Below are 26,910 nucleotides of genomic sequence, written 5' to 3'. Positions count from 1 at the left end.
CCAAGGTTCTGTTCGTACCATTTTTGGTACGTTTTAAATAAAACGGTACGCTTTACGTAACGGTCCTAAAAACGTTACATTTCTTACGTTCTGGAATTTATGATACAATTTTGGTGATTTCGAAAAAGAGCCTGAAACCCCTTGAAAATGGCGTCAAATCGAAACAAAAAGTACACCAATGGAGTTAGCATGGCCAAAAATCTTTTTGTAGGATAATTACAACCCCCCACCTTGAATACCAAGGAAATTAGGAATTTTTTGCATAGATAGTATTGATCTGTCTCCCTTTTTTTTCTAGAAGGTCTAGGGGGTAGCCAGAGTATCATAGAGAGGTGTGTGATAGCTCATTCTAAAGGGAATTAAATTTGTAAGTGCCATTTACTAGTGACCAAAACATTGGAGGGCAAATAGCCCGCCTCCCTACAGACCCCTCCCCCCCCCAACAAGTCCTATAAAAATTTTGAGATAGCCATTTTGTTTAACATAGTTCAAAGGTCCAATATATATGGTTTTGATGATGATATAGCCCTCCATACTCCCTGGGGATGGACTGTATGTGGAATCGGGCGTATCGATATCACACGTATCGATATCGTGCGTATTGCTATCGCATGTATCGTATCGGGAATCTCGGTATCCGCTGTTGTTGTTTTTTTCGGGCATTTTCTAGGCTCATTTTTTTAAAGCATGTCCCGGCAAGGTATCATGGTTGCAGCGGCAGCTGTAACCTAGTAAAGAGCGAACCACAGCCCATAGTAATCAAAAGTTAAAATTCACGTTTTGAAAAAATCTGCCTGGTGAGAAAAAATTCCCATTCAACACTGACTCAGGAATGTTAGCTATTATTTTGGTTTGTCTTAAAAGTAAAAGTTTATTGCGAAAAGAAATTTACAGTGATTTTGATAAAAGCCTCAAACCCCTCGAAAATGGCGTCAGACCTAAATGAAAAGTGTACGTTTGGAATCAAAATGGTCAAAACCTTGTACAGGCAAGTTACAGTCCCCCTCCCTGGACAACAATGAAAATCCCTTTTTTCATCGGTAGCACTGATTTATCATATCTACGTGCTTTAAGGTATAAGGAAATACATTTTTACTTTGAAATAAGTTGAGCTTCCTTGTCTGCGAAATGAACACGCCGAAATTTATGTACAAAAATTATCTTTTAACTTTTACAATTACTTTTTTTAAATACATTTTTTGTTAGTTTCTGTAAAGTAAAAGTTTATTGCAAAAAGAAATTTATGGCAATTAAACCCCTCGAAAATGGTGTCAGTAGAATGCTAACTTATACTTTGCTTGCTGCCATAGGAATTCCGATGCTATTTGCTTGCAGCACGTTCCTTAGTACCTCGCCATGCTATTTGCTTGCCTTATGTTCCCTTGGTACCTTTCCAAGCAACATGTTTTGAAACTATAGTCGAGATTGTATAACACAATCAGACTGGTTTTTGCTATTGATTGAAAGTACACATGGAATTGCACACGAATATGCAGTACAGTTTCACGCGTACATTTTAAAAAGCAGGCAAACCTATAAAGTGGTCAAACATGTTTTGAGAGTATAATTGTTTTGTTTTTTTTAACCGAAAACTAGAAATTGTCAAATTGCGTATTTAGGAATGATTTTGTAGGAAAAGCTGTCTATCACCCATGCATTATCCACTGTTCCATTTCTTTGAAGTATGTGCTATCAAGAGTGGTTTTTGATTTGTTTTTGGACAATTGCCTTTAGTCAAGAATAGTTTGTTATGAATGTGTCGGTAGATAGCATTTGCGAATTGGATCCTATGACGGTGGAGAAAAAAAAGGGTTTAGCATTTGCGAATTGGACTATACGAACGATATAAATTGAATAATAGGGAAAAAACAGAGCTAGATAACATTTGCGAATTGGATGGTATGAAGGTTTTTTAATGGGAGGATTTTTAATGAGATTACGTAAAAATATATTTTTCAAATTATACAGGCAACAAATGTCCAATCCCTCCTTTAAGTACAGCTCTTGAGAGCGAAATTAAAGCACCCTGCCTTGAAAAGAGACTTTCCTATCAGAGGTTACTAAAAAGTTACGTTTTTAAGAGTTGGGTGTTACGAAATTTTTTGGTCTGGTGGCAACTTTGGTAAATCATCGTGCATCATGTGGAGAGGGCATATAGTACATCAGAAGTCAATTCATTAGGACTATTTTTAAATAACTATTTAAATAATTTTATCATCCATAAGCTTATTGAGTTTAACTTTCAACTTAGCTATTTACTTCCAAAACAAAACTGCACGATCAGGCACATAGAAAACGAAGCAAGTTAAGTGCCATTTTATTTTTACATTGTGACCTTATTTTGAGAATTACCCTCAACTTCATTTTGTTTTGAAAAATTTATGAGTATCAAAAATCTTTGAAAAACTTACAAGTACAAGGCACTTTGGGCAACATCCTCGGTGACATTTCCTTAATGTTACATCCGGCCCAATTTGGCATACTCTTTGAGCTCCAATATAGACTGCATAATGACTATAAAAGCCTCTATCGAACTGCAGCATATCACCTTTTAAATGAAAACTTGAGTTAAAGCATATCTAACAACGATTAAATACAAGTAGTTGATACGGTCCTCTTCATTAGGATCTTAAAAATCCGAATAAAGCTTCCATTCGACCTCAAATAATCGCTAATTATGACAATGCGCAGTCCGACACTGTTTATTAGAGGCAGGAAATTGCAACATGATTATATGCCTAAATCAATTAACCTTCAGCTTTTGCTAAGGGTAGAATTTTCAGGAGGGCATAGACAAATCCGTATTCAGCCTTGAATATTGTCATCATGGACAAGAGTCTCATACCATCAATTGCAATTCAGCCAGGCGATATACAAAGTAACTGTATTTAGTGAGTATACTTTCGGGCTATTTAAGCTAAATCTGAGCCTCCTCTACAAATTCAATGAACAGTCAATTAAAGACCTATTTTTTCCCAAGTTGATTTAGGGAATAAACCTTGAAACTATTTCAGGGAACCTATTACCCTAAATAAAAAAATTAGAATGCAAAAGACAGCTAAGACACGTATATTTATACGCAATACATAGCAGTAATATCAGAGAGCCGAAGAAATATGCTGGTAGAAATATGATTATAATATTTACGCAGCTTCTGTAATATTAACTTTGGAGATCCCCCCTCCCCAAAGCCCTCGGGGCAAGGGTTGTAAGTTAGGCTTGAAACTTGAAAAAAAGAGCTCAGACACACGAAGTCATCCAAGCCCAAACGAATAATTATCTTTTTCATTTACCATTTCGAGCCTTACCTCCACGGCTAAGTTCCTAGACCTTGTGCCCAGAATACGAAGGAATGAATATAGAAGGGAAGGGGGCTCGGTTAAGAGACAAAATAACACTTCTTGGGTGAGGATCAGAAATGTATCCCGAGAATGTATTGCCAAGATACTATGTCCACCTTTTTGTTTTTTTGTTGTTTTTTTTGGGGGAAGGGGGACTTAGAAGACTTCATACCTATCACAATTCTGACATATAAACGTTTTGCGTTTAGTTACTGATTTTTTCAATTGTCGATTTACAATATAATGAGCACATACAAATCGGAGTTTGAGTTTTATCTAATCCGACAAAACTCCTTATTCAACACCCTTTTTTGGCCCATCGGGAACCCCGGACGACTATAAACTTGCATGTGCCAAATGACCTATGTCTCGTAATCCTTGAAGCGATATGGAATATCCACAAGTCATCGGGAACGCCTCAGCTCCTTGTAATCCAGATTTCTCTCTGATGTTATGATTTTCAGTCCAAAGAGACCATCATTCTCAGTAGATGCAGTATTTTCAGCTGGTTTGTCACTCCTTAGACTTGGGGACGCAGGGGCAATACACAACTGGTTCAATAAGGCTGATCTTCCGTGAGAAATATATTTCTCCTTCAGAACGTCACGGTGGACTTGACCACTCTTCAGGTTGAGCCCTCTCCTGTTCCTTTTTCTGTCCATATTTAGCACTTCAACTATCTTAGAATTTAGCTAAGTAACGACTTAGTCATTCAACAGATAAAAATGATTGTAATAATCAAACAACAGTATCCATTTGAGTTTAATAAATCGAATCCAATTTATGCTCGTGGGTCGTAATTGAAAATTTAATAGGGCTATACAAAGTGCACAATATCACAACAACTTGTCTTTCACTTGCCGAAGTTTATTTAATACTAAGTAAAAAATAAAAAAATGTAAAAGAAAACTAATATAGAATGCCTAACTTTGACCTAATTGCTTCAATAAAACACTGAAATACAGTTACCTTTTCTCTGCTAAGTCTGTCAATCAAGGCGGGTGACAGCGCAGAAATTTCCGAAGCGGCAACATCAGTCAAAAGATAATTCCTTTCAACGGATTTTCATTATTTTTCGATCAGGTAGACTAGAATATTTTTAGGGACTGACCTTTCCTGTACTTAAATTAGACAATTCTGGTCCTATTAATAGGAAAACAGAATTCATACTTCCTGATAATGTAAGTCTCATCAAAACTGTGTATCTCTGTATCAGGCACAAATTGAAATAAATTAAATGGTTTTTCTAAGATATCTGGGAAATTCGGTGTCGGCTTTTAGTTTTCTCTCGTTTATTTAAATCTATTATCTAAGTTCTAAAAGTTATATCTAAAAAGAATTTGATTCTAAAAAGAATCAAATTTTGATGCTCATTCAAAATGTATAAAATTCATCAAGCTTAAAGTTACTTATCGTAAGTTACGACCCTGGGAACATTTGCCAAATTTTTGAAAAAGGAGAAGTACCCCCAAAACATCAAGTGATCTTAACAAAAATCATACCATCAGATTCGGTAAATCAGAAGGCCCTACTGTTGAGGTTTCAAGCTCCTAAACAAAAAAATATTGAATTATACATTTTTTACCAGAAGAAATATCACGGATACTTTTTTTCAGGGGTGACCGTATCCAACCAGTGATCCTAAGAAAAGGTGTCATTTGAGGGGAAATAAAAAGTTCTAGTACTCTTTTTAAGTGACTAAAAATACTAAAAGGCAGCCGGCCCCCTTCTATGCCCCTTATTTCCCTAAAGTCAACGATCTAAATTTTGAGATAGTCATTTTGTCAAACTAAGTCAAAAGATATACCATAATTACTATGTATTTGAGGATTACTTGCCATCTGAGTCCCTAAGGAATGAGCTGCAAGCTATGAACTTTTCCCATTTTTGTACACAGCATTGATTATAAGGAGGTATAAAAAAAATTTCGGGGGGGATGTCACGGGGAAGGGATTTCGGGGAGGATGTTTTCACGGAGGAATTTTCCAAGGGGTGGGGGAAGACTTTTCAGGGGGGAAACTAGATTTTTTGGCATTGCTTAAAAAAGGGTAAGAAATAAAAAAAAACTTTCTCAACTGAAAGTAAGGAGTAAAACTTATAACCAAAATAAGTTTTTACGTATATGAGGAGCTTTCCCACCTCGCTCCTTACACTATAGTTTTTTTTATAACTTTTAAGAAACTTATTATGCTAATTAAACCGTCCACGCGCTTCAGGAGTCATTGTTAAATAAGTAGAACAAAAAATCAAACTATAGCGTGAAGAGTGATGCATTGAGGAGGGGGCAACCTCCCTCATATAAATAATTAATCTTGTTCGTTTTAAGTATTGATGTTGGTCCTTACCTTCAGTTGAAAAACCTTTTTTCATTTAATATATATTTAGAACGAATCTAAGATAACTTAAAAAATCTAAAATCTTAGGACGTACCAAAATACAGCGCAATAGCACTGCCTAAGGAAAGAACGATGAGGGTGTTAATTTGTTATTTTTTTTTTTTTACACTGCCTTTCGTGTAGAAGGAGTAGTAGTAGAAATTCAACAGGGGTTCATTCGATTGTAACTGAAAGTTCAAGTAAACTTTTAAAGAGTTGAAACTAATTGGAATCCCCCTCCCCATCGTTTCCGCAAACACATCCAATCAAATTTTTCGACAGCCATTTTGTTCAAAATATTTTAAAGGTCCAGTAATTATCTCACTGGGGATGACAATCCCCCACAGCCCTAATGGTAAGGGCTATAACTTATACTATTATATCCATTATTAACGTATACGATTTTTAAGGAAGAGATGGTCGTAGGTTGAAACAAACTCCAGAGCCTGAACGCTAAGTTAGTAAGTTATGTCCTGTAGCATATAAGTTTTTTTTTTGAAGGGATGGTCGTATTAGCTTTAGAAGAGGATCATTTAATTGGAAAGTTAAAGTTATAGCTGTCTTATAAGAGTCAAGTGATGAAGGGTAACTACCTCCCCCTCAATGCCCTCTTTTCCCAAAACTGATTAAAACTGTAAAATAACTAGTTTGTTCAAAAAAAGTCAAAAGAAAATATAAGCTGGGTTTAAGCAACCAACCAGAGCCCTGGGGAAAGGGCTAGAAACTATTCTTTAGGGGCATATGAGGTTTTTATGGAATGGGTGATCGTATATACTTCGAATAGGGCTCATTTGATAAAAAATTAGAAGTCGACCAGAAATATTCCCACAAATCAAGAGTGATTAAATATTTTAAAGAGGGAGGGACATACCTCAAAGGATACATTTTAGTGTCAATAACATCCCAGCTCTCATTGAGTCTTCAAATAGATACAGAATTAGTTTTAAGGCAGAGACAAGGGAACTGTAGAGGTAGAAATTGATGCATAAACCCCAGGCCATAGCCAAGACTTCTGTTTAGGAGGCCAGGGCTACTTTTTCAAGGGGGGGGGTGGTAGAGGCAGACGGACAGCGAAAAACTAAGGGGTCATTCGGATTTTGCGGCCCTACCTATGGCCCTCCTTAAAGAAGGAATGTGCATGTTTTATTTTTCGTGTTTCATCAGAAAGGGCCTTGAACGATGAATAGGAATTACAATCAGTGTAATCCGTACAGAAATTTGCACAACCAGGCAGTATAGTACTACCCACTAACAGAGAAATAGGCTTACAGTAGGAAGAGGACAGATACCGCTAGTCATTTTTGTGCCAAATCTCCCTGATGCTCGGTTGAACTGCTGAGGTTATGCTGCTCAGGTTTACTCACAAAGGGAGAGTGAAATCGTATTTTCAGATGTGTAAAATTTTCATATTACGCCCTGCAACATGGAAATCCGGTCAAAGAACATTCACGGTATTCGTCTTGTTCGGAAAGATGTTTAACACCACTGACAGTTTTTCAATTTTCCATCCGAACACAGAATGTATATTTGGATCAGATACAAAACAAAATAACTGGATTAAAAAAGAAAAAAACTACTGCACTGACAAAAGCTACGTTAAAGTCTTCAAATCTCTTTTCACGTCTTCTAAAAGATCTTCAAACTGTACTGAATCAAGCAGCTCTCACTCACATAAAATTAAATTGAATTCTTCCAAAAGACCATCTGATATTGTAGTCTTGTCTTAATGAGCTTCAGTTAGCTGAAGGATCTTTCACAGCTCACTTGAAAAAAAGAAAGTGTCAGAATATATTAGTAGGCCAGAAAAACTGAGGTGTAAGCTGATGAGCACAGATTAAGCCTTAATAGCAGCCAAAACGCGCAAATTATGTAGTTGTTGCACGAACTGCAGGAATTTGAATCTTGCACATCCACCCCTCCATATTCAGCTTCAAGTCCATCCTCATGTTCTGCACCAGGCCCTTCTCTGTAACGTTTCGAAGGGCATTTCACCTCAACGGAAAGGGCTGAATGGGGTGGACTGCAAGAATTATACGTCGGAAACAAGCTATTTGTTGTCTAAAGGTATTTTTTTCACGCTGGTTGTTTTTTGGTCAATTAATAACACGGACATTTCGACTCGAAATTTCTGTTCTAGATCTTCAGGTCAAGAACTCTTTGCTGTATCTCCCAGCAAATACTTATTCCTGGCAACACGACAAGCTGATGACACTGAGCTAATTTTAAGGTCCAGTGAAGTGGTCTCAAGAAGTGCGGATGTTTGACACGAACTTGAAAGCATTTTCCTTGACGCTTTCGAAGGAAATGCTCCCTAGATCCTTTCTTGGTCTATCAACCATGTTCCAGGAGGTCTAATTTAACTAATTTTACTAGTATAGTATTTAGAGCTGAGAGGGCACAAACATTTCGTCACCAAAATAACAATGCATTCCCCATGTTAAAATCTCATATTTAAAAAATAGCTTCTTACAATGTTTACCAATGTTTGTTCAATAGTACTTACCTTTTTTGTATTTTTACGCAATTATTATCCCTTCCCGAGTTTTAGTTGCATAACTTATGACCGAACAAAAAAAAATACTTCAAGATCATTTATTAATTAGAAATTGCGAACGAAAATTTGGCTAATGAAAATACTATCCTCATCTGAATAAATTGATGCAAAATGTATGTGTGTTTCCTCATAATTGAATATGAACAAATATGTGTGCATATAACCTGATGTTGGATTAAGGAAATGCCCCTATGAACCAATCCATAAACAATTGGTTTCTCATAGGGAAACATAGATTGCTAATGAGCAGTTTTTTTTGAAACGCAATGTTTTTAAGACTGTAACACCAATATCAGCTTCCTGTTTGAAATATTTGATGAAAATATACCAAAAGTTATTTTCAAATCTCAAAGTGTCATCAATGGTGAAAAGGCGTAATAAGCCACTAAAAATGTCCTTTTGACAGCCCTTTAACCTTTATTATCAAAATCTATTACTTTTTACCATTTTGAGGCAAAAATTTATGAACCTGTGAATGAAAAAAAAAACAACTGTGAAACTTCATTGGAAGCCTGTGGCGGTGGCAACACTGCTTCACACCAGGGTTTTGACTTCCAGAGGTCCACTGAGAAAAGCTTAGATATACAGAGATACGTTGAATTATGGAGCTAAAGTGAAAAATTAAATTCAACTTCTCTACTGAATTTTCAGTTATAGAGGTAAGTTTCGGGTCACTTCGATTTATAGACGAAAAATATAACCGCAAATTTACTTCGAGTTATGCATGTTCTTTTTGGACTTATACAGGTTTTTCCAAGAAGGTTGTAAATGAATCGAGATATTGGGAGATTTCTAGTTATCGAGAGTTGACTGTATAAAATTCGTGACAAGCCTATCTCACTTTGTGGAATCTTATTCATTTTGCATGACCTCTTCATTTATCGTCAATCAATCTCCGAAGAATATAATCAGGAATATTTACAGGTCTGCATCCATTGCAGAGGCAGCAAGAAAATTCACAACGTTAAAAAAGAAATAGCCGAACAATCGTAAAAAAATATCGCTCACTCAAAACTGGACCTGTTTAATCATCTTTGAAATATATCATATACTGGGTATTTCGTTTATATAGTTAGTTAAAACATTGATAAAAGAATAAGACTATTCAATGTTTTGTCCTCCTGAACATTAGTGACAGTCATCTTGTGACGGACCAACTATAAACTTAGCAGCATGTGTTCGACCGAAAGGTCCTAGTTCATGAAATCTGAAAAAGGCATATCAATTACTGTAAAACAAAACTTCTGAATACTTCCAATATTAATCATGCAGCCCGTAGAAGTCAGTTATGGGCAATATCGCAGTAAAGCGTCAGTCAACACCAATAACATTGAGACATTGAATAACGAAACAAGCTTAGGCTTTAGGGATGCTCTTTGGGCAATTTATTATTCTAACATCCAGAATAGCAGTAAGAGTAATTAAAACACAAGGCGTAAGATAAAAAAGCAAGTAGCCTACATTTTCAAAATAAAGTAAGAAAACTTCAAAGGAAACTAAAGAGGTTAAGTGAAAGATAAAATGCAACGATAAAAGATAAATGAGCGGCAAAAAGACAAAGAAAAGATATAATGGTATACTAAGAGTCTACACTGAAGCTAAAACTAAAAGATTATAAAGAGCGGTTTAGTTAGTTCTATTTCTATTTTAATGAGTGTAACTTAGGTGATCACTGGGATAATCGGCTTTTCTTAGCTGAATAAAGTAAAGAACAAGCTCAAGGGAATAAGGATTCACATCATTTTTGAAACGAATATGCAATTCTTGTAAAAAAAACAAAACAAACTGTATTTCACTATATCATTACGTTTCTTTTCATCACAAAAGCACATACATATAGTATTTTTGGAAAAGCTGAACCCTTAACCAGCTCTCTATGCTCCATAACTCGCTAGCAGTGGAGAAGAAAAAAAAAGAACTCGCGTCAGTATTAAATCTAAGGTCACTTGCTGCAATAAGACCACTTCATCTGCAGGCACATTCAGCCATACTAGTGCCAATCCATCAATCAACACTTCGTCGGACACCCAGCAAAAAGTAGACTCAACATCAACCCATTAGTCAATTTCCAGTTGACCAGATGTCTCCAATATTAACCTTGTGGTAAAGTAAACCTTCATACGTTCTTACATAAGCTGATGCAAGGTTTAACAAAAAGTCTAAGACAGTGAAAGACGTTAGCTTCAAATTATAGTCTTTATTGAATAATGGTTACAACTCAAATATATACTAAATTACATTAAAATATTCACGTACAGTTAAGACAGAGTCAAATCATAAATCATAAAACTGAACATGCGCTTTCATCTTTAACACTGTTAATTAATAAAATGATGGAAATAGGTAAAATTCCTGCAGTGGTTTTGACTAACTTAAAAAAAGCTTTCGATTGTGTGGTATATAAAATCTTATTAGGAAAATTAAATCATGCTGGTATTCCTGGCAATTTACTGTCATGGTTCAGAAGTTACCTTAACAATAGAAGGATCTTTATAGGTAATGATGAGTTAAGTGCTGAGATTGATTGTGGCGTACCAAAAGGTTCAACTGTTGAGCCACTTTTATTTATTATTCATATCAATGATATACAGTTTATATTGCATGGACCACCAAGTAGCTGTTGCTTGCTCTGTGCTAATAATTTACCTGTTGAGGAAGAAAAGTCTGCTGATGACCTGGTGCAAAGTTTTGCTGATGATACAGCAACCGGAATAGCTGATGATGATTTTTCTTCACTTTAAAATAAACTTCAATTAGCTATTGAGCGATTTTATGATTGAATGGATGCCAATAAGCTAGTGATGAATGTTCTTAAATCGCAAAGTTCGATTTTTTCGCGAACAGGAAAGTCTCACCCAGATGTTAGGGGCTATCAACATCAAGAGGCCTTATTAGCAGACCTGAGACAGGTTTCACTAAATACTTAGGACTTTTTCTTGATGAAAATCTTTCTTTTGAACATCATATGAATGCTGTATATTTAAAAGTCTCGAGGAATTTCGGTATGATAAAAAAACTTAAAACATTTTTTCCCCAAAAAAATTTACGCCTGCTTTATTTTTCTCTGATCAAATCCCATCTCAAATATTGTTCAATGGTTTGGATGTCAACATTTAAAATCCATCCTCAAAGATTGAAAAAAAATTAATGATAAAGCTCTTTTACTTATGGGGCATGGGGATTTACAGTCAACGGATAATTTACATAAAATTGCTTGCTCTATTTTTGCATACCGATTTCATCACGGCCTTTTTCTGAGTGTTTGTCAAATTTGTTTCAAAATATATCAAATTTCCATAGTTTAAATATTAGAACTAAAGATCAACTTAACGTTCCTCCTTAACCTTAAATAAGATCCAATTTTTCTATTTGGAATAGTCTGCTCTAGGGTATGGAATGCGTTGCCTAAACATTTAAAAGAGAACAGGTTAGTGGGATCATTTAAATTTACGATAAAAAAAGGTATTTCGGGCTATTGGGTTGATCGTTTTTGTTGTTTGTTTTCTTGGGGGAGGGAGGGGGAATGGGTAAGGGAAAGGTTTGAAGGGTAGTTAAACATAGGTTAAATGGAATTACGTTGTTTTGGGTTCGTTTCCTTTTATTGATTTGGATGTTTTGGTAGCTGGGTCTCATTTTTGGTAGGGTGGAGTGGATGGATTTGAATGCTAACGTTAATTGCAGCAATTTTTGTTACCTTAACAGGCTATAACCTAGAGGAAAAGTGTTTAGTAATTCAAAGTGTTTACTTAGAGATTATATCTTTTTTGTATGAATTATTTATATATTTATTGAATCTATTATTAATAAAACTGGATTGAACTGAAATTAAAGAATTTACACTTGCGTTGAATTCCTCTGTACGGATGCTCCAGACTAGTAAGCTTGTTGAGTAGTACACTATTGAAGGCTAGTAAGCTAGATGGCTAGTATGCTATGGATATGAGAAGCATGGAAATGGATAACCTGGTCATAATATTCTTGGAAAATAACAGTCTCTGACATGTTAAAACTTGGTTCCATCAGAAATTAGAATCATAGACAAAAGTAATTGCGATACAAGTGAATTAAAAAAGAATTAAATCTGCTAGTGCGGTCAGCAGCAAGAGGCCCTTGCTGCTGACCGCCCTACGTGGAGAAGGCTGACGACATTCTCAACACCACCCCGGTATGAGGATTATGAGTAAGTAAGTAGTGTTGAAAAGGAATTGTTTTCTAAACATGATTTTAACCCTTAACTGGCAAGATAAGGTCTTTCAAACCCCAACACTTAACTTTTTATCCATCATGTACCACCAGATTATGCAAGGAGACTGATAACTAGTTTATTATTCGGGCCAGTTAAGTTCTATACCTTAACAAAAGAACATATCATGGTCACTTTCTGTTGGATAGATACCGCGTTCTAGGGTCCAATAAACCCCACCCATTAGTTTGTGTAACCTTTTCGTGATTTAAGCACAGAAATCAACTTTAATTTTACGAGCTTTTTAGAGAACAATTACTTTCGTTTCAACTTACTTAATAATGCTACATTCAAGCGGAAAAGATTTTTGTTTTTACCGGACCCCTTTTTAGTTTGTTTCTCTCGTTATCTCCAATTTTCTTTCGTTTTTAGAGCTGGAAAAGATCATTTATGGCTACAATTTGGTCACCTACAATGTAACTGATCCTATGAACAAGCCAAAGACTTCACACAGAGAAGGATATCCTTGACGTTCTACAAGACGAAGGTGAAGCGCTAACAATCAGTGAGGGTGTCAAGAACGACCTAGACTTCGTCAACCAAAGTGTTGAGATCAGTGATGACAGTTCTATAGGCAGTCTAAGCCTAGGAAGATGACGAACAGGCAGTCCAGGCACAATCAGATGATAATGAGGAAAATACTACTATTTCTAAATGATTTCGGCAAAAGCAATACAGGAACAATGGCAACAAGTCCTTCTTCATTGGCAAAAGTAGATGAACAATAAGGAATAAGTCTGAGCTCCTTCAAATCACCAAGAGAGGCTAATATTTTGTTATCCGCTTTCCAGGTCTGAAAGGTCCCGCATGAGAACAGAGACCTAATCCCCAACCCAACCAACCCCCAAAAACGGCTTGGGACCTTTTCATAACAGCAAAGATTCTTGAGAAGCTCTTTCTGCCTATCAATGCCCAGCTTGACGATTACGGCCTCTATTTTGGTTTTAGGCATTGTTGATAAGCAAATGCACTTGAAACCAGTCAACGTCACAGATGCGCGAGCCTTCTGTATTTCTCTAGAGCATTCATGTTGGGGAGTGAAGACTGTGAAGGTCTCTTTGTACGTGATGGAACTGGGTGGGATATTACACGACCAGCCGTCGCATTAGAAGATGGTCCATGGCTTGCAATCATGGATATTACGATTAGAGTAACCCTCACACACGGGAACTGCGTGATTTGATCGACAATCTTACGGGGTTTTCAGCTGAGAGTGTCCCTCATGCGTCTTCTTTAGGTTCAAACAACCGAAAAGATCATTGTGTCATTTTCCCCCAAAGCAAGGATAGAAAATCCAAGTGTACCTGCAGTTCATGCCAAACAAATGGGTGTATGGAATATACCAAGTTACTATGCCCCATTTGCGAATGATGGAATGATTTTTGCAGTTCAGTGTTTTTAACCGGTATATCTGAATGCGTTGTAAGTGAAATTGCAGTAAACTTAAATCAGTATTTTTCAAAACTAGTCTCGCAAACCCCATCCTGCAGTTGATGCAACTTTTTCCCCCTACCAGTTAAGGGTAATGATTAAAAACCTGATATACTTTTAGGGTAATGATGTATAATTTATATACATGCGAGGTTGGTCATGCCACAGTATACATAGAATCACATGATTAGTCACTGCTTTTAATTTAGAGAAGGCGCTAGGCTCGCTTCTCTCTTGAATAGATTTCTATTACGCACAACTTTAAAAATCACAGTTCCATGTGTAGGTATCCACAATTCCAGGTCGTTATTATTGCTTTATCCTTTATGACTAGTAAAAAAAAACATACCTATGACAAGTTGTTCAAGGAAGCTTTTGTCCCCTTTCTTGAACCACTCTGACTGGTATTCATCACCATAACATCTGAAAAAAAAATTGGATTTTTTTTTCAGAATCAATTCCATGGTTAACAGATTCAACTCTATTGCAAAGAAAACCGTAAGGAAAAAAATATTTTACTGCCTTACCCCTTCATGCTTCTGAGCACAAATTATTTAGTTCATTTTAACGAGGCAACATTTATTCTCCAAAGAAATTTGTTTACCAGAATGTCTTAAGGGAAAAAACTGCCTTGTAATAATTACACCTCCGATGTGCATTAGCCTCAAAACACCCAGGAAAATATCTTTTGCAAGGTATCTTCATCAAAAAACAGCTTTTTTATATTTTCATTGAAAAATTGAAAAAAACAAAAAAAACAATAAAGTTGCATCTCCCCCTAGATTTCGAAAACATTTTATTCGCATCCCTCTAAATTCCAGTTAATTAAAATCACTGCGATGAGGTCACTTGGCGGAGGGCTTGGAGCATTCCCCAGCAAGATTTCAAAAAATACCTCTTTTTTTGCATTTATACTAGTCTATAACAATGGACTTTCCGTACTTTTATATAAAAAACCCTTATACATTGAAAAATGCAATTTTGTCCCCCATAATTAACTATCCGTGAATTGACACCATTGACTCACTGCATCGAAGTGATTCCATTCCCCTAACTTTCAGTTAATTAGTGCCACTTCACTTTATAATTGACCTAGCTGAACTTTTCGTTGATTGCTTAACCCGGTAATGACAGCTGAAAATGTCGTTAAATCAAGGTCAAACAAGTTACGTTGCCGTTAGATAAAAGAAAAATCACTAAAATATAGGGAAATGTAACTAAATTTAAAATTTGACCAAATTCTTCTTGAAAACGGTAGAAAATGTGTAATTTTGATTATCTACCCTCTTAGGGAAATTCCCCTTTTGAAAATAGGCACTCTAAATGGAGACAAAAGGGTCCCATTTAAAACGAGTAAAAACTAAATTGACTATTCAATTTGAACTTAAAACGAATAAAAATTACAACAAAAAGGAGCTCCTTTCCTTCCCCTTTCCCCTCCCTTCACCGTAAATGGTTTAAAGCCCATTCCGTCATTTACATTTTACTAAAAACACAACATACTGAAAATATTTTTACTGCATTTACAAAAAAAAGATCATTCTTAAATTTTTGTAGTGTATTGTATCCTGAACACATTTTACAGTGCTGTATCTTAAAGATATAGTATTGTACCTTGCAGTGCATAAACTTTTTGGATTTGATACCATTATTTTTATAATTCAGATATTTTTAGATTTTAGGAAATGATACCAAATATTCAATTTATTTTATTTGGTTCTTTCCAGTCATCTTGATTATTATATTGATTTATTTTTTGTTCCTTATAGATCTTTTGAAAAACTAAAGTACACTGCTCAAAAAACAGCTTTCGATGGTCTGCAAATGACAGAATAGGCTTTAGAACTTTTATAGATAGAGGAAGGGAAGAATGGCATTAGGCAAACTCCTGTTAATAGTAATTTTTGTTCAGTTTAAGCCTGATTTGAAAGTTCGATTTAATTTTTACTCATTTCAGGATTTATTCATTAATCTATATCAGTATCTGTTATCTTTATGTTAGATATAATCAGTCATTTAATTTCTGCTCGTTTTGAGTTTTATTAATTGTTTAATTGTAATTTCTTATCGTTTTAAGTTTAAATTATTAAACAAATTTATTTATGATGGTTTTAAACTTAACTTTGCCCTTTATGTCTCTTAAAAATCACTTCTTTTTAGGAAAATTTTTAACAAATTTTGGGAAATCGACATATCAACCGAGTCCACTAATTTTTAAATTAAATTCAAGATGCCATCAAGCCATGATTAATTGGAGATAAGCCCAAGACAGAAAGTCTGAGCGACAGACAAAGCTGGCATAAGCCTTTTTCAGGATTGTATAGAAATGATGTTATTTTCAATTGTTGATAGATAGTCAATCCATATTTTCTTTTTATAAACTATTATCTGATTGAGTGTAGAGACCCATGAAAGTGAAAATCCTAGGTTGCTTGAAAAGCTTATGGTAGATGTTACATAAAAAGACATTTCTCACGGCAAATACTACAAATTCTAGCACTTCTCACAGTATCAGCTATAGGTAAATGATACTCCTCACGACATCGGCTTTAGAGCTCTTTCTCTTTCTAGCATTTACTATTTGGTGGTATAAAGTTTTATTCCTCAATTCCCAGTACCAGATATATTCTAAATATCTAATTTGCCGCAAATCTTTTAAATCACAAAGTTTTAGAAGATTCTGAAACCACTTTTTGAAAGTGTCGATAGAGAAACCTTTAAGGATAATTTCTCCCTGGAAGATAATTCCCAACTGGGGACTTCTTTATCGCCTTTATTCATATTTTAGAATCCGAAAAAAAATTGGCTACAAATTTCAAGAGCAAATTTCCCAAAACCATTAGGAAAGCAACAAAATCTTGGGAAATCACAGTTTTGTGCCACAAATAATTAAATTTATTTTCCTTTGACAATCAGCTAAATTGTTTCCTATATTACCTCCATAAAAAATGCCTTCAACCCTTTCCAATCACTATCACTTTTACAAATCAACTTGGTGAAAATTATAAAAAGCCGTAAACGTCCCATGGTCTTGATGGCAAACCGGGCGCCCAATATTTTTAATACTGTTTGTTTAAACAGTTCAGGTAAACAGCTGGAAAAACTAAGATACTGTAAATCAAATACTTGAATACTGACTTGTGTATTTGCTTTTGAAGATGCCCGGCAGCCTAGAGTCTGAGGCAGTGAAACGAGTTCTCTCTACTGAACTCTCTCCCAAAATTAAAACATTTATGCCTACCTTTTAATAGATTTTCTATCTACTTTTCCATCTTGCTTTTCATCTGTAGCAGTTTGTAGCAGTTTGAACAATAAATTTCTTATCAAAGACATACCTAAACAAAAATAAATGTTCAAAATAAACTAGAAAACATCAAAAAGAAGAAATTCTGCTTCACAAATAAAGATAAATTAAACCATTCATGAAAGAAAGGACCAACTTGACCCAATAGTAACTAAAACATTAAAAATCTACCCAAGTTTTGAAAAAAGAGGAAAGACTCAAGTCAAGGAATCTGAATGAAAATCACACCATCAGATTCAGTGCAATAGATAACCTTTCTCTAGATGGTTTTAAGCTCCCATCTACAAAAATATAGAAATTGTAGGGTTTTTCCAGAGGTGATCATTAAACCAACCGTCCTAGAATTTAAGAAGTGGCTTCTTTTGAACAGAAATTAGAAGTTCTGGTGCCCACTTTAAGTGAGGGTCAAATTTTTTTTCTTAATTTGATAGACCTAGGGGCTCCTAATTATGTATTTGCTATTTCCATTGCTTAGTGACATGAAAATCCTTATTTAGAACATTAACCCTCCAAAATCTTCAGGAATGTTAATTAGTGAGGGGGTGGGAGAAGGGAGGGTTTGATAAATTACCATTCCTAGATTTAAAAATATTAATTTATTCCCAGCATTTTTAAATGTAAAAAATCCTTATACATCTGACATTTTTATAAATTAGCACCACTGCAACCTGTAGTTTTTATCGATAGACGCGCATAATGGTGTCCATTCACAAAATTTTGGCCAGATACATTTTTCAAAATCTATGGTGGGGAAAGGATCATTTTTCAATATTGGAAAAGAGCGCATATTTGATCCTAGGCCTCCAAAACAGCTCAGGATATTTAGGTGAAATCTTAAAGAAACGCTGAGAGTGATACCAAATACAATAAAACACTAGCTTATGTGCTTGCTGGTTGTGAAAAGGGAATATTGGCAATATCTGAAGAACAACTGAGGGTATGAAGTTCAAAATTTCAAGGTATATTTAAGAAATGATGAAGAATAATTTTAGGGTAACCAGTTCTCCTCCCTGCTCTTTTTAGGTGCCCCCTCTGCTCAACACTGATCGTTATTTTCAGAATCGTCACATAATTCAAACTAGTCAAAGAATCTAATAGCTATACTTCCACAAATGTCATATCTCCATAGTCCCTGCATCATGCAATTTTCTATACACAGCAATTTATCATTCGGAAAAGCGCAAAATACTTTACCTTAAATCGCAGCTTGGTGCGAAATTAAGGAATATCATCCTTGTAATGCTCCGTTATGACTTCTATGGGTTGTTTGCTAAATTTGGGTTGAGGACTCGGCAGCTTCCCAGTTGTACAGGAACTCTTGCTGTAGCCATTCTTTGTCTAGGTTTTTCTTGAATGCACCTGTTGAATCAGCAGCCACTGCATCTTGAGAGAGTAGATTCCACATGTTTGTTACTCGTTGGCTGAAAAAATGGCTTCTTTCTCGGACTAAGGAGCGTTTCTTGAAGATATTTTGGGAATAACCTCTAGTCACAGAACGTTCTCGGGGGGCGGGGGGTAAAGAGACAAGGGAGAAAATTTTTGGAAATAATTTTGTGGGTCATTATCACATCACCACGTTTCCTTTAGAATGCATGAGTAGGAAGCTTCAAGTGACGTAAACACTCTTTGTATGGCATGTAATTGAGGCCTTTGACCATTTTGGTTACTCTTTGTTGAACTTTTTCTAGAGTTTATTTTTCCTTCTTGAAATAGGGTGACGCCAAGGAAATTCCAACCTCTAGACGCGGGCGAACTAGTGCCTTGTATAGCTTCAAAAACACGCTTGGGCGTCTACTAGAGATAGTTCTTTTGATCATTCTGAGAGATTGGAGGGCAGACAACGATACAGATTTTGCATGGGTGCTCAACTTTGACAATCAACAATGACTCCAAAATCTCTTTCTTCAGAGACTGCAAAAAAGGGGATTACCTTGGAGATTGTAGTGCTGATGTTTGTCATGATTGCCGAATTGGATTACGTGGCATTAGTCAGCATTGAACGAGAGGAGCCATGTATCAGCCCAAGTCGCAGGAGTAGCAAGGTCCTTTTGAATTGATTGCTGGTCAGAGTTTGTGGCTGCTTCACCAAAAAGTTTTGAATAATCAGCATAAAGAGTGAGTTAAAAACGAACAGATATTAAATAACAAAATTTTCTAAACAAAAATAAAAAGCGAAAAGCTATGTATTCAGCACAGAAAAAAACTAACAGAAATGATGGCCTAATTAACTAAAAGTTAAAATAAACAGATATTAGTCTTAATAAAATACTGAAGCCAATTATGAACTTATAATGTACCAAAAATAAAACTGATATTCAACTCAAAACAAACAAAAACTACAATATAGGCCAATATAAAGTGAGAAGTTTTATAGGGTGGACCCCAATTATAGTTTTTAAAAAGATCTTAAAAGGCAGATGTTAAAATAAAAAGAATTAGACATTAGCCTTAATAAAAATGAAACCAAAATTCAACTCAGATTCAAAACAGACATAAATTACTAGATATATGAACTGGGAAGTCACCCCCCTTGTACCGCAATTATAGAGCAAGTGTCATTCTTGCTTTACTGAAAGCAATATATATTTTAAACAAATTCTCTTTTACCAGTAAAACATTGAGAAATAAATAGATTAACTAGATCTCTCTAAATTAATGTGATTACATTTTATAATATTAAATGAATTCCATCAGGCTGACATACATAAAAGTTCTATTCATACCTTCTTGATTCTAAACATATTTCTTTAGAACACATTAAACAGCCAAATAAATCTTTAATTGCGAAACTTCACTTCAAAGAACAAAATGGATTTCTTCAATACCTATCACTAAAAATTTTTAAAGTGTAATTTAGGCACTAATCAATGTTTACAAAAAAATGGTTCTTTCTTTCATTTTTGGTTGGTTTCACAAATTCTAACTTGTATTTCATAAAAAACAATATGTATTTTGAACAATTTAGTTTTTAAATTGTAACATCTAATATTTTTTCAGGGGAGAGCACATGATTTGTTTCGGGGGGGGGGAAGGAATTTTTTACAAGAAACATTCCAAAATGCATCAAAATTTTGTTTATATGCTTTTTGTTTATTTTTGCACAAATCAAACTTAACTTTGGGGAGGGGGGCAAACTAAATATCCACCCCTCCAATCTGGATACAGCCTTTTGCAAAATACCAACCAGAAGAAAACAAATCGACATAGCCTAAATAACAAAATTACTTAAAAGTGCTTATGAGAGTGGAAATAATATTTAATTTGTAACCGTATAAATCAAACAGCTCCCCTCTACATAGACTGTCAAAGAAAATGAACACCCAGATATATTTGTCACTTTTTAATCCATGCTAGCAAAAAAGTGGGGAAAATAATTTTGTTCCCTTTTCTTTCTTTTTAAAAAACAACTGTATTTCATTGTAAACAGTACAGTTTTGACAGGGCCATATCTAAGATTTATTTGGGAAGAGGGGGTATATTATGTTTGAGAAGGGTTACAAACAAATTTCAAAAATGCATCAAATTTATTAATTTACATTTTTGTAGCCTTTTTACCAGTACAATTCAACCTTTGGGCAAGGTTAGGGGACCTGAAGCCTAGTACCACTCTTTGCTTTAGATATGGCCTTGAGTTTTTATTTGACAAACATATATTTTTTTATTTTGCTTTGAAATCACTTAAAATATCTTTTGCTTCCAGCAAAGCTGCACTACAATTGGGAAACAAGGGAGATGACTTCTGAGTTCATATATCTAGTAATTTCTGTTTATTTTGACTTTGAGCAAAATATCAGTTTTATTTTTGGAACATTATAAGTTCAAAGAAAAAGTCCCAAAGGACTGGAAAGCAGGAACCATTATTAAACTGTTCAAAAAAGGAGACGCGACAGTCTGTGGCAATTACAGAGGCGTCAACCTCCTCTCGATACCCGGAAAACTCTTCTGCATAATCATCCTGACAAGACTTCAAGCTGCCTTAGAACCGCATTTACGCGAGGAGCAACATGGTTTCCGACCAAAAAGATCTTGCGCCGATCTGATATTCACACTGCGGACCATGCTTGAAGAATCAAATGAATGAAGACAACGTCTATATCTATTGTTCGTTGATTTTAAAAAGCGTTCGACTCAATAGACCGCCCAATACTATGGAGGATCCTGATCTTCTACGGTATTCCTGAAAAGCTGGTTCGCCTTATCATAGCAATGTATGAAGACACGGAATGCTGCGTGAGAACCTCCGAAGGAAATACAAGATATTTCAAAGTGATGACAGGTGTCAAACAAGGATGCGTGCTGTCTCCATTCCTCTTTATTCTCATAGTGGACTACATATTCAGGCAAATTGATGGATACGGGATGAAAATTGCAGGCAGACTAGTCCAAGATCTCGACTTTGCAGACGATGTTGGATTGATGGAGAAAGACAAAAGCAAACTTCAAGGCTTTTTATGCAAGTTAGCCGAAAGAGCGGGGCAGTTTGGGTTACATATCAATGCCCCCAAAACCAAAGCGATGTCAACCACTAACTCACCGATGAATCTCCAGCTGGGGACTGAATGCATAGAGCAAGTCACTGACTTCCAATATCTTGGCAGCACCGTCTCGTTTAGTGGCGACTCCGAAAAAAAACTGCGAACACGAATAGTCCTGGCACGCATGGCATTTCAACGACTTCGACCTGTCTGGAGATCAGCGAAGTACTCACTTCAGCTAAAACTTCGCATTTTCAGAAGAAACTTCCTTTCTATCTTGAAATACGCTTTGTATTTTTTAAAACTCACAGCTTCGCAGGAAAAACGACTCACTGCATATGAAAACAACTGTCTTCGACGTATCCTAAACATTAGCTGGAAGGATAGGATAACAAACATAGAAATTCGCCACTACACAAACCAGACTGATGTCGCTGATGTAGTCAGGCAACGAAGATGGCGCTATCTTGGCCATGTTATCCGTATGCCAAGATCGAGATTACCGAATATGATCCTCCAGTGGCAACCAGACGGCACGCGTCGGCGAGGAAGGCCCAAAAACACGCTTCACAGGACATATGAGCGGGATAGGAGAGCCCTTCACGCATCCTTAATCCCAGAGTGGGAGGACATTTACGCCACAGCTCATTTGCGGGATGATTGGAGGCTGTTAACGGACGCCCTGTGTGCCTCTGGAGGTACAGGAGGAGCTAAGGTCTAAGGTAAGGTATGCATCTTTTAATAAAAAATAACTATAATTGGGGTGCAAAAGGGCAACTTCCCAGTTCATATATCTAATAATTAAAATAATAAAGATCAGTTTTATTTTTGGCACATTATAAGATCATTATTGGTTTAATTTTGATTAAATGTAATATGTTTTTTTAACTTTAATATGTGTCTTTTAATAAAAAAAAAACTATAATTGGGGTACAAGGGGGCAGGTTCCCAGTTCAAATATCTAGTAATTTCTGTTTGTTTTGTGTTTGAGTTAAATATCAGTTTTATTTTTGGTACATTATAAGTTAATTATTGGTTTCAGTTTTTTATTAAGACTAATACTTGTCTCTTTTATTTATATTTCTGGAACATTTTTACTAATATTTTCGGAACATTATAAGTTCATTATTCATTTCATTTTTTATTAAGTCTAATATCTAGCTATTTTAACTTAATTGTGCATTTTTTAATTAAAAAAAACAAAAAATATAATTGGGTTGCAAGGGGGGAACTTCCCATTTCATATATCTAATAATTTCTGTTTGTTTTGTGTTTGAGTTGAATATCAGTTTTATTTTTTGCACATTATAAGATCATTATTGATTTCATTTCTTATTAAGTCTAATATGTTTTTTTTAACTTTAATATGCGTCTTTTAATTAAAAAAAATATATATAATTGGGGTACAAGGGGGCAACTTCCCAGTTCAAATATCTAAAAAAAAAAACAAAAAAATATAATTGGGTTGCAAGGGGGCAACTTCCCATTTCATATATCTAATAATTTCTGTTTGTTTTGTGTTTTAGTTGAATATCAGTTTTATTTTTTGCACATTATAAGATCATTATTGGTTTCATTTTTTATTAAGTGTAATATGTTTTTTTTAACTTTAATATGTGTCTTTTAATTAAAAAATAAATAAAATATAATTGGTACAAGGGGGCAGGTTCCCAGTTCAAATCTGTAGTAATTTCTGTTTGTTTTGTGTTTGAGTTGAATATCAGTTTTATTTTTGGTACATTATAAGTTCATTAGTGGTTTCAGTTTTTTATTAAGACAAATATTTGTCTCTTTTATTTAGATTTTTGGAACATTTTTACTAATATTTTTGGAACATTATAAGTTCATTATTCATTTCATTTTTTATTAAGTCTAATATCTAACTATTTTAACTTGATTATGCATTTTTTAATTAAAAAAGGGGGCAACTTCCCATTTCATATATCTAATAATTTCTGTTTGTTTTGTGTTTGAGTTGAATATCAGATTTATTTTTTGCACATTATAAGATCATTATTGGTTTCATTTTTATTAAGTCTAATAAGTTTTTTTCAACTTTAATATGCATCTTTTAATTAAAAAAAATATATATAATTAGGGTACAAGGGGGCAGGTTCCCAGTTCAAATATCTAGTAATTTGTGTTTGTTTGGAGTTTGAGTTGAATATCAGTTTTATTTTTGGTACATCATAAGTTGATTATTGGTTTCAGTTTTTTATTAAGACTAATATTTGTCTCTTTTATTTTTAATTTATTATAATCTTTGTTAGGTATTTAGCTGTGCCCAAGACATAGCTTTGCTCTTTACTTTTACTAGAATGTTTTTATTACTTAGTCATCAGAACAATGGCACAGAGAGTTAATGAGTGTCCCCAATTTTACTGATTTGCAAAAAGGAAAGTTTGATCCAGGGTACCAGCAAGGATACCAGAAGAGCACTAGCCTTTAATATAGATTAACTTGAAGAAAACCCAATGGTGACTATGCAGAGTCTTATTTCTTAGAAAATCTTAACATCTTTATGTAGATGACTGCAAATTTTATTAATGGATTTGGTTTTTTAGACCTTTTTGTTGAGCTCTATTGAAAGCTGTTGAGATATTAAAAGTCAGCAGCCTACTATTGTACTATTGACCTGAAGTTTAGCCCAGTCCTGGTGCAGGGCATTAAAGCAGTTAAGAATGGGACATTTCCAGCTCACTGCATAGGCTATTTCTAATAAAGCTATATAAATCATTCTATGGTTTTTCTCTGCTTAGAGCAGATGCATTGCCATGCTTGGAACACACTTCATCTACACTAGTTACATTGTCATAGTTGAACAATACTTTTTTGCAATTCTCTATTCCATTTTTGTACAAAAATGATGGTTTTCAATAAATAATAATAATAAATTCATTTGATTTATATATGTGTAAACAACAGGGATTACTGTCAAATTTTCTAGTATTATGTGTTTCTCTTTTCTTATATGTGTATTTGTTTACAGGTTGTGACCTGGGTTTTATATTAAATTGCCCAACTTAATACCTGGCTTCAAAAAGATTACATGGTGTCAGAATTGGGATGCTGGAACTCCCTGTCCTAAGCTGAATTGAGACGCTCCCAACCTCAAGGAAGCATGGTCAAGATTCAAAAACCATGCCCAACTGATGTTCATTGGTCCATTGAGCGGAAAAAAATACAGAGTGAAAATTTTTGCAATTTAACATGGAAAGATAGGAGTTGAAAACTATTGGTAAAATTCCACTTTAGCCACTTTTGGCTATCTTGGAAAGGGGTTAGGTTAGGAATATGAAATTTTCAGGGATGCTTCTACATGAAAAAGTATGTCCCAGGAGGGTATTTTGAAGTACCTACATCCACTCCTTCTCCCTTTAGATGGTCCTGAAATTTCCCTACATGACAGGTCTATACCTACTGAAAGTTTGACAGAAAAACATTTTGCCTGAATTTTCAGTTATCAGTGTTGTTTTCTCTGGCTTTAGTTCTGAAGATGCAATTCCTGTTATTTGTGTAGAATTTTAAGCCATATCAATGTTGTTTTTTTATAATTTAAGAAATGTATTTTCATATCTTTAAAATCTTATAAATTGGGATAGAGCAAAGTTGTGAAACTGAAACCAATTTTGTTGTACTTCATTTGAGCAGAAGATCTTTTCTGCAAGGTTTCACTTTTATAACACACAGATTTTAAAGGTCATCAAAGGTCAGGACCCTCTAGAGAGAGAAGCAGTGGAGGTAGGTATTCAAAATACTTTCCCAGGACATACTTTAGCCTGTAAACTCATCCCTGAAAGTTTCATTATCATAACCTAACCCCTTTTTAAGATAGCAAAAAGTAGCTAAAGTAGAATTTTGTCAAAAAACTATGAGCACCAGACAAAATTAGGCCTAGTGGTTGGTAAAATCATTAAAAATACTTTTAAATAAATAGAAAAGTTTCAAGCCAAACTGGATAATAGCTAAAGGCCTCAAATAATCTGTATATTTATATCACTTGAAAGTGAAGTCTCTGTGTAAGAACTAAACACACCATACTGGTTTTCTTTCAAGAAGTAATTTAGCTCAGTAGGCCTAGGTTTGTAATGATGGCTTATTATTTAAGCTAAGTTGGCTAACTTTAAACTGATAGATCAACTAGCTAAATAGTTTTGGACTCTTTACCCTAACCTGCATCTTAAGCTGCCTTTATAGGCAAGTATTTGCCTGTTTAGGGTAGGCTAATCTACTGTTTGAAAGACATAGCCTTAGCCAAGCCTATTTGTCTATGATGGCAAAGGGTTATTTCTAATTGCCTTGTTGACATAATTTCTTGGATTCTTTTTAAAGTAGAGCTAAAATCAAGATGACAGGCTTTTTGCTAACTTGAAAATATATTTGAGGTCAGCTTAGCCTATGTAATTTTCTGAGCTTATAAATAGGGAAAGGATAGTGTCAACCATGATTACATATAAAACACTTCCATTTACATTACCTCTAGCCCTCAATGTGCTAAAACTTGGCTCTTATGCTTTACATATTCCTCTTTTCTTTAGAAAGATTGAATAGAACAGAAGCAACACAAGAAAAATCAAAAATGCATAGAAAATCTATAGGTATAAGCCTAGATAAGTAACTGAACATAATGAAACATGTTAAGAAAACATTTCTTACTTTATAATATGCAGAATAATCATAGCTAACAGACTTTCTATTAGGCTTTCTTTTACTTTACCCCCTCTCCCCCCCTAATGTGCAAATTTGCCTTGAGAACTACCTGGAGAAAAGGAAAAATGTTAAGAAAACAATTCTTACTTCAGAATATGCAGAATAATCAGAGTTAACACACTTTGCATGCAGCCTTGCTATACTTTACCCCCAACTCCTTCTAATGTACAAATAGGCCTATATAGCCAAAATTACATTTTTTGTATGCATTTAGCCAACTTTTTTGGTAAATTTTTACCAAATCATATTATTGAGTTAGGAACTAAGTGAATACACCATTTGATGCCTTTTTTATGCTGATGATGAATATAATAATCATATCTATCAGAAATGAATTTCACCCCCCCCCCTACATGTGCAAATATATATCCTGAATTGACATATATAGGGGGGGGTCTAAAATTCATTTCCAATAGAAATGATTGTTATATTCATAATCAGCATAAAAAAGGCATCAAATGGTATATTCACTTTACT

At 34.8% G+C, this 26,910-nt stretch overlaps 2 protein-coding genes across 2 annotated transcripts in view; one reads left to right on the top strand and one right to left on the bottom strand.

Moving 5' to 3' along the window:
* The window catches only part of LOC148956613 (uncharacterized), a 59,557-nt gene extending 41,878 nt beyond the window's left edge, over positions 1-17,679 (bottom strand). The window contains exons 1-3 of the mRNA XM_089086077.1: positions 17,186-17,679; positions 14,294-14,367; positions 2,412-2,548 (exon numbers count right to left, since the gene is read on the bottom strand). Of these exons, the coding sequence (XP_088942203.1) occupies positions 2,412-2,548; positions 14,294-14,367; positions 17,186-17,277 (303 nt within the window). The 5' untranslated portion in view covers positions 17,278-17,679. The remainder of the gene's footprint in view (positions 1-2,411; positions 2,549-14,293; positions 14,368-17,185) is intronic.
* A 1,452-nt stretch (positions 17,680-19,131) lies between these two features.
* Positions 19,132-21,329, top strand: LOC148956612 (uncharacterized). The gene is made up of 2 exons (XM_089091450.1): positions 19,132-19,290; positions 21,066-21,329. The coding sequence occupies exons 1-2, from the start codon at positions 19,132-19,134 to the stop codon at positions 21,327-21,329; spliced, it is 423 nt and encodes a 140-aa protein (XP_088947576.1).
* The last annotated feature ends 5,581 nt before the right edge of the window (positions 21,330-26,910 follow it).

Source organism: Artemia sp. Qi Xiang Cuo, chromosome 1 (genome assembly GCF_049724085.1).
Source record: "Artemia sp. Qi Xiang Cuo chromosome 1, ASM4972408v1, whole genome shotgun sequence".
Taxonomy (NCBI): Eukaryota; Metazoa; Arthropoda; class Branchiopoda; order Anostraca; family Artemiidae; genus Artemia; species Artemia sp. Qi Xiang Cuo.
This window is presented reverse-complemented; position numbering and strand designations above follow the sequence as displayed.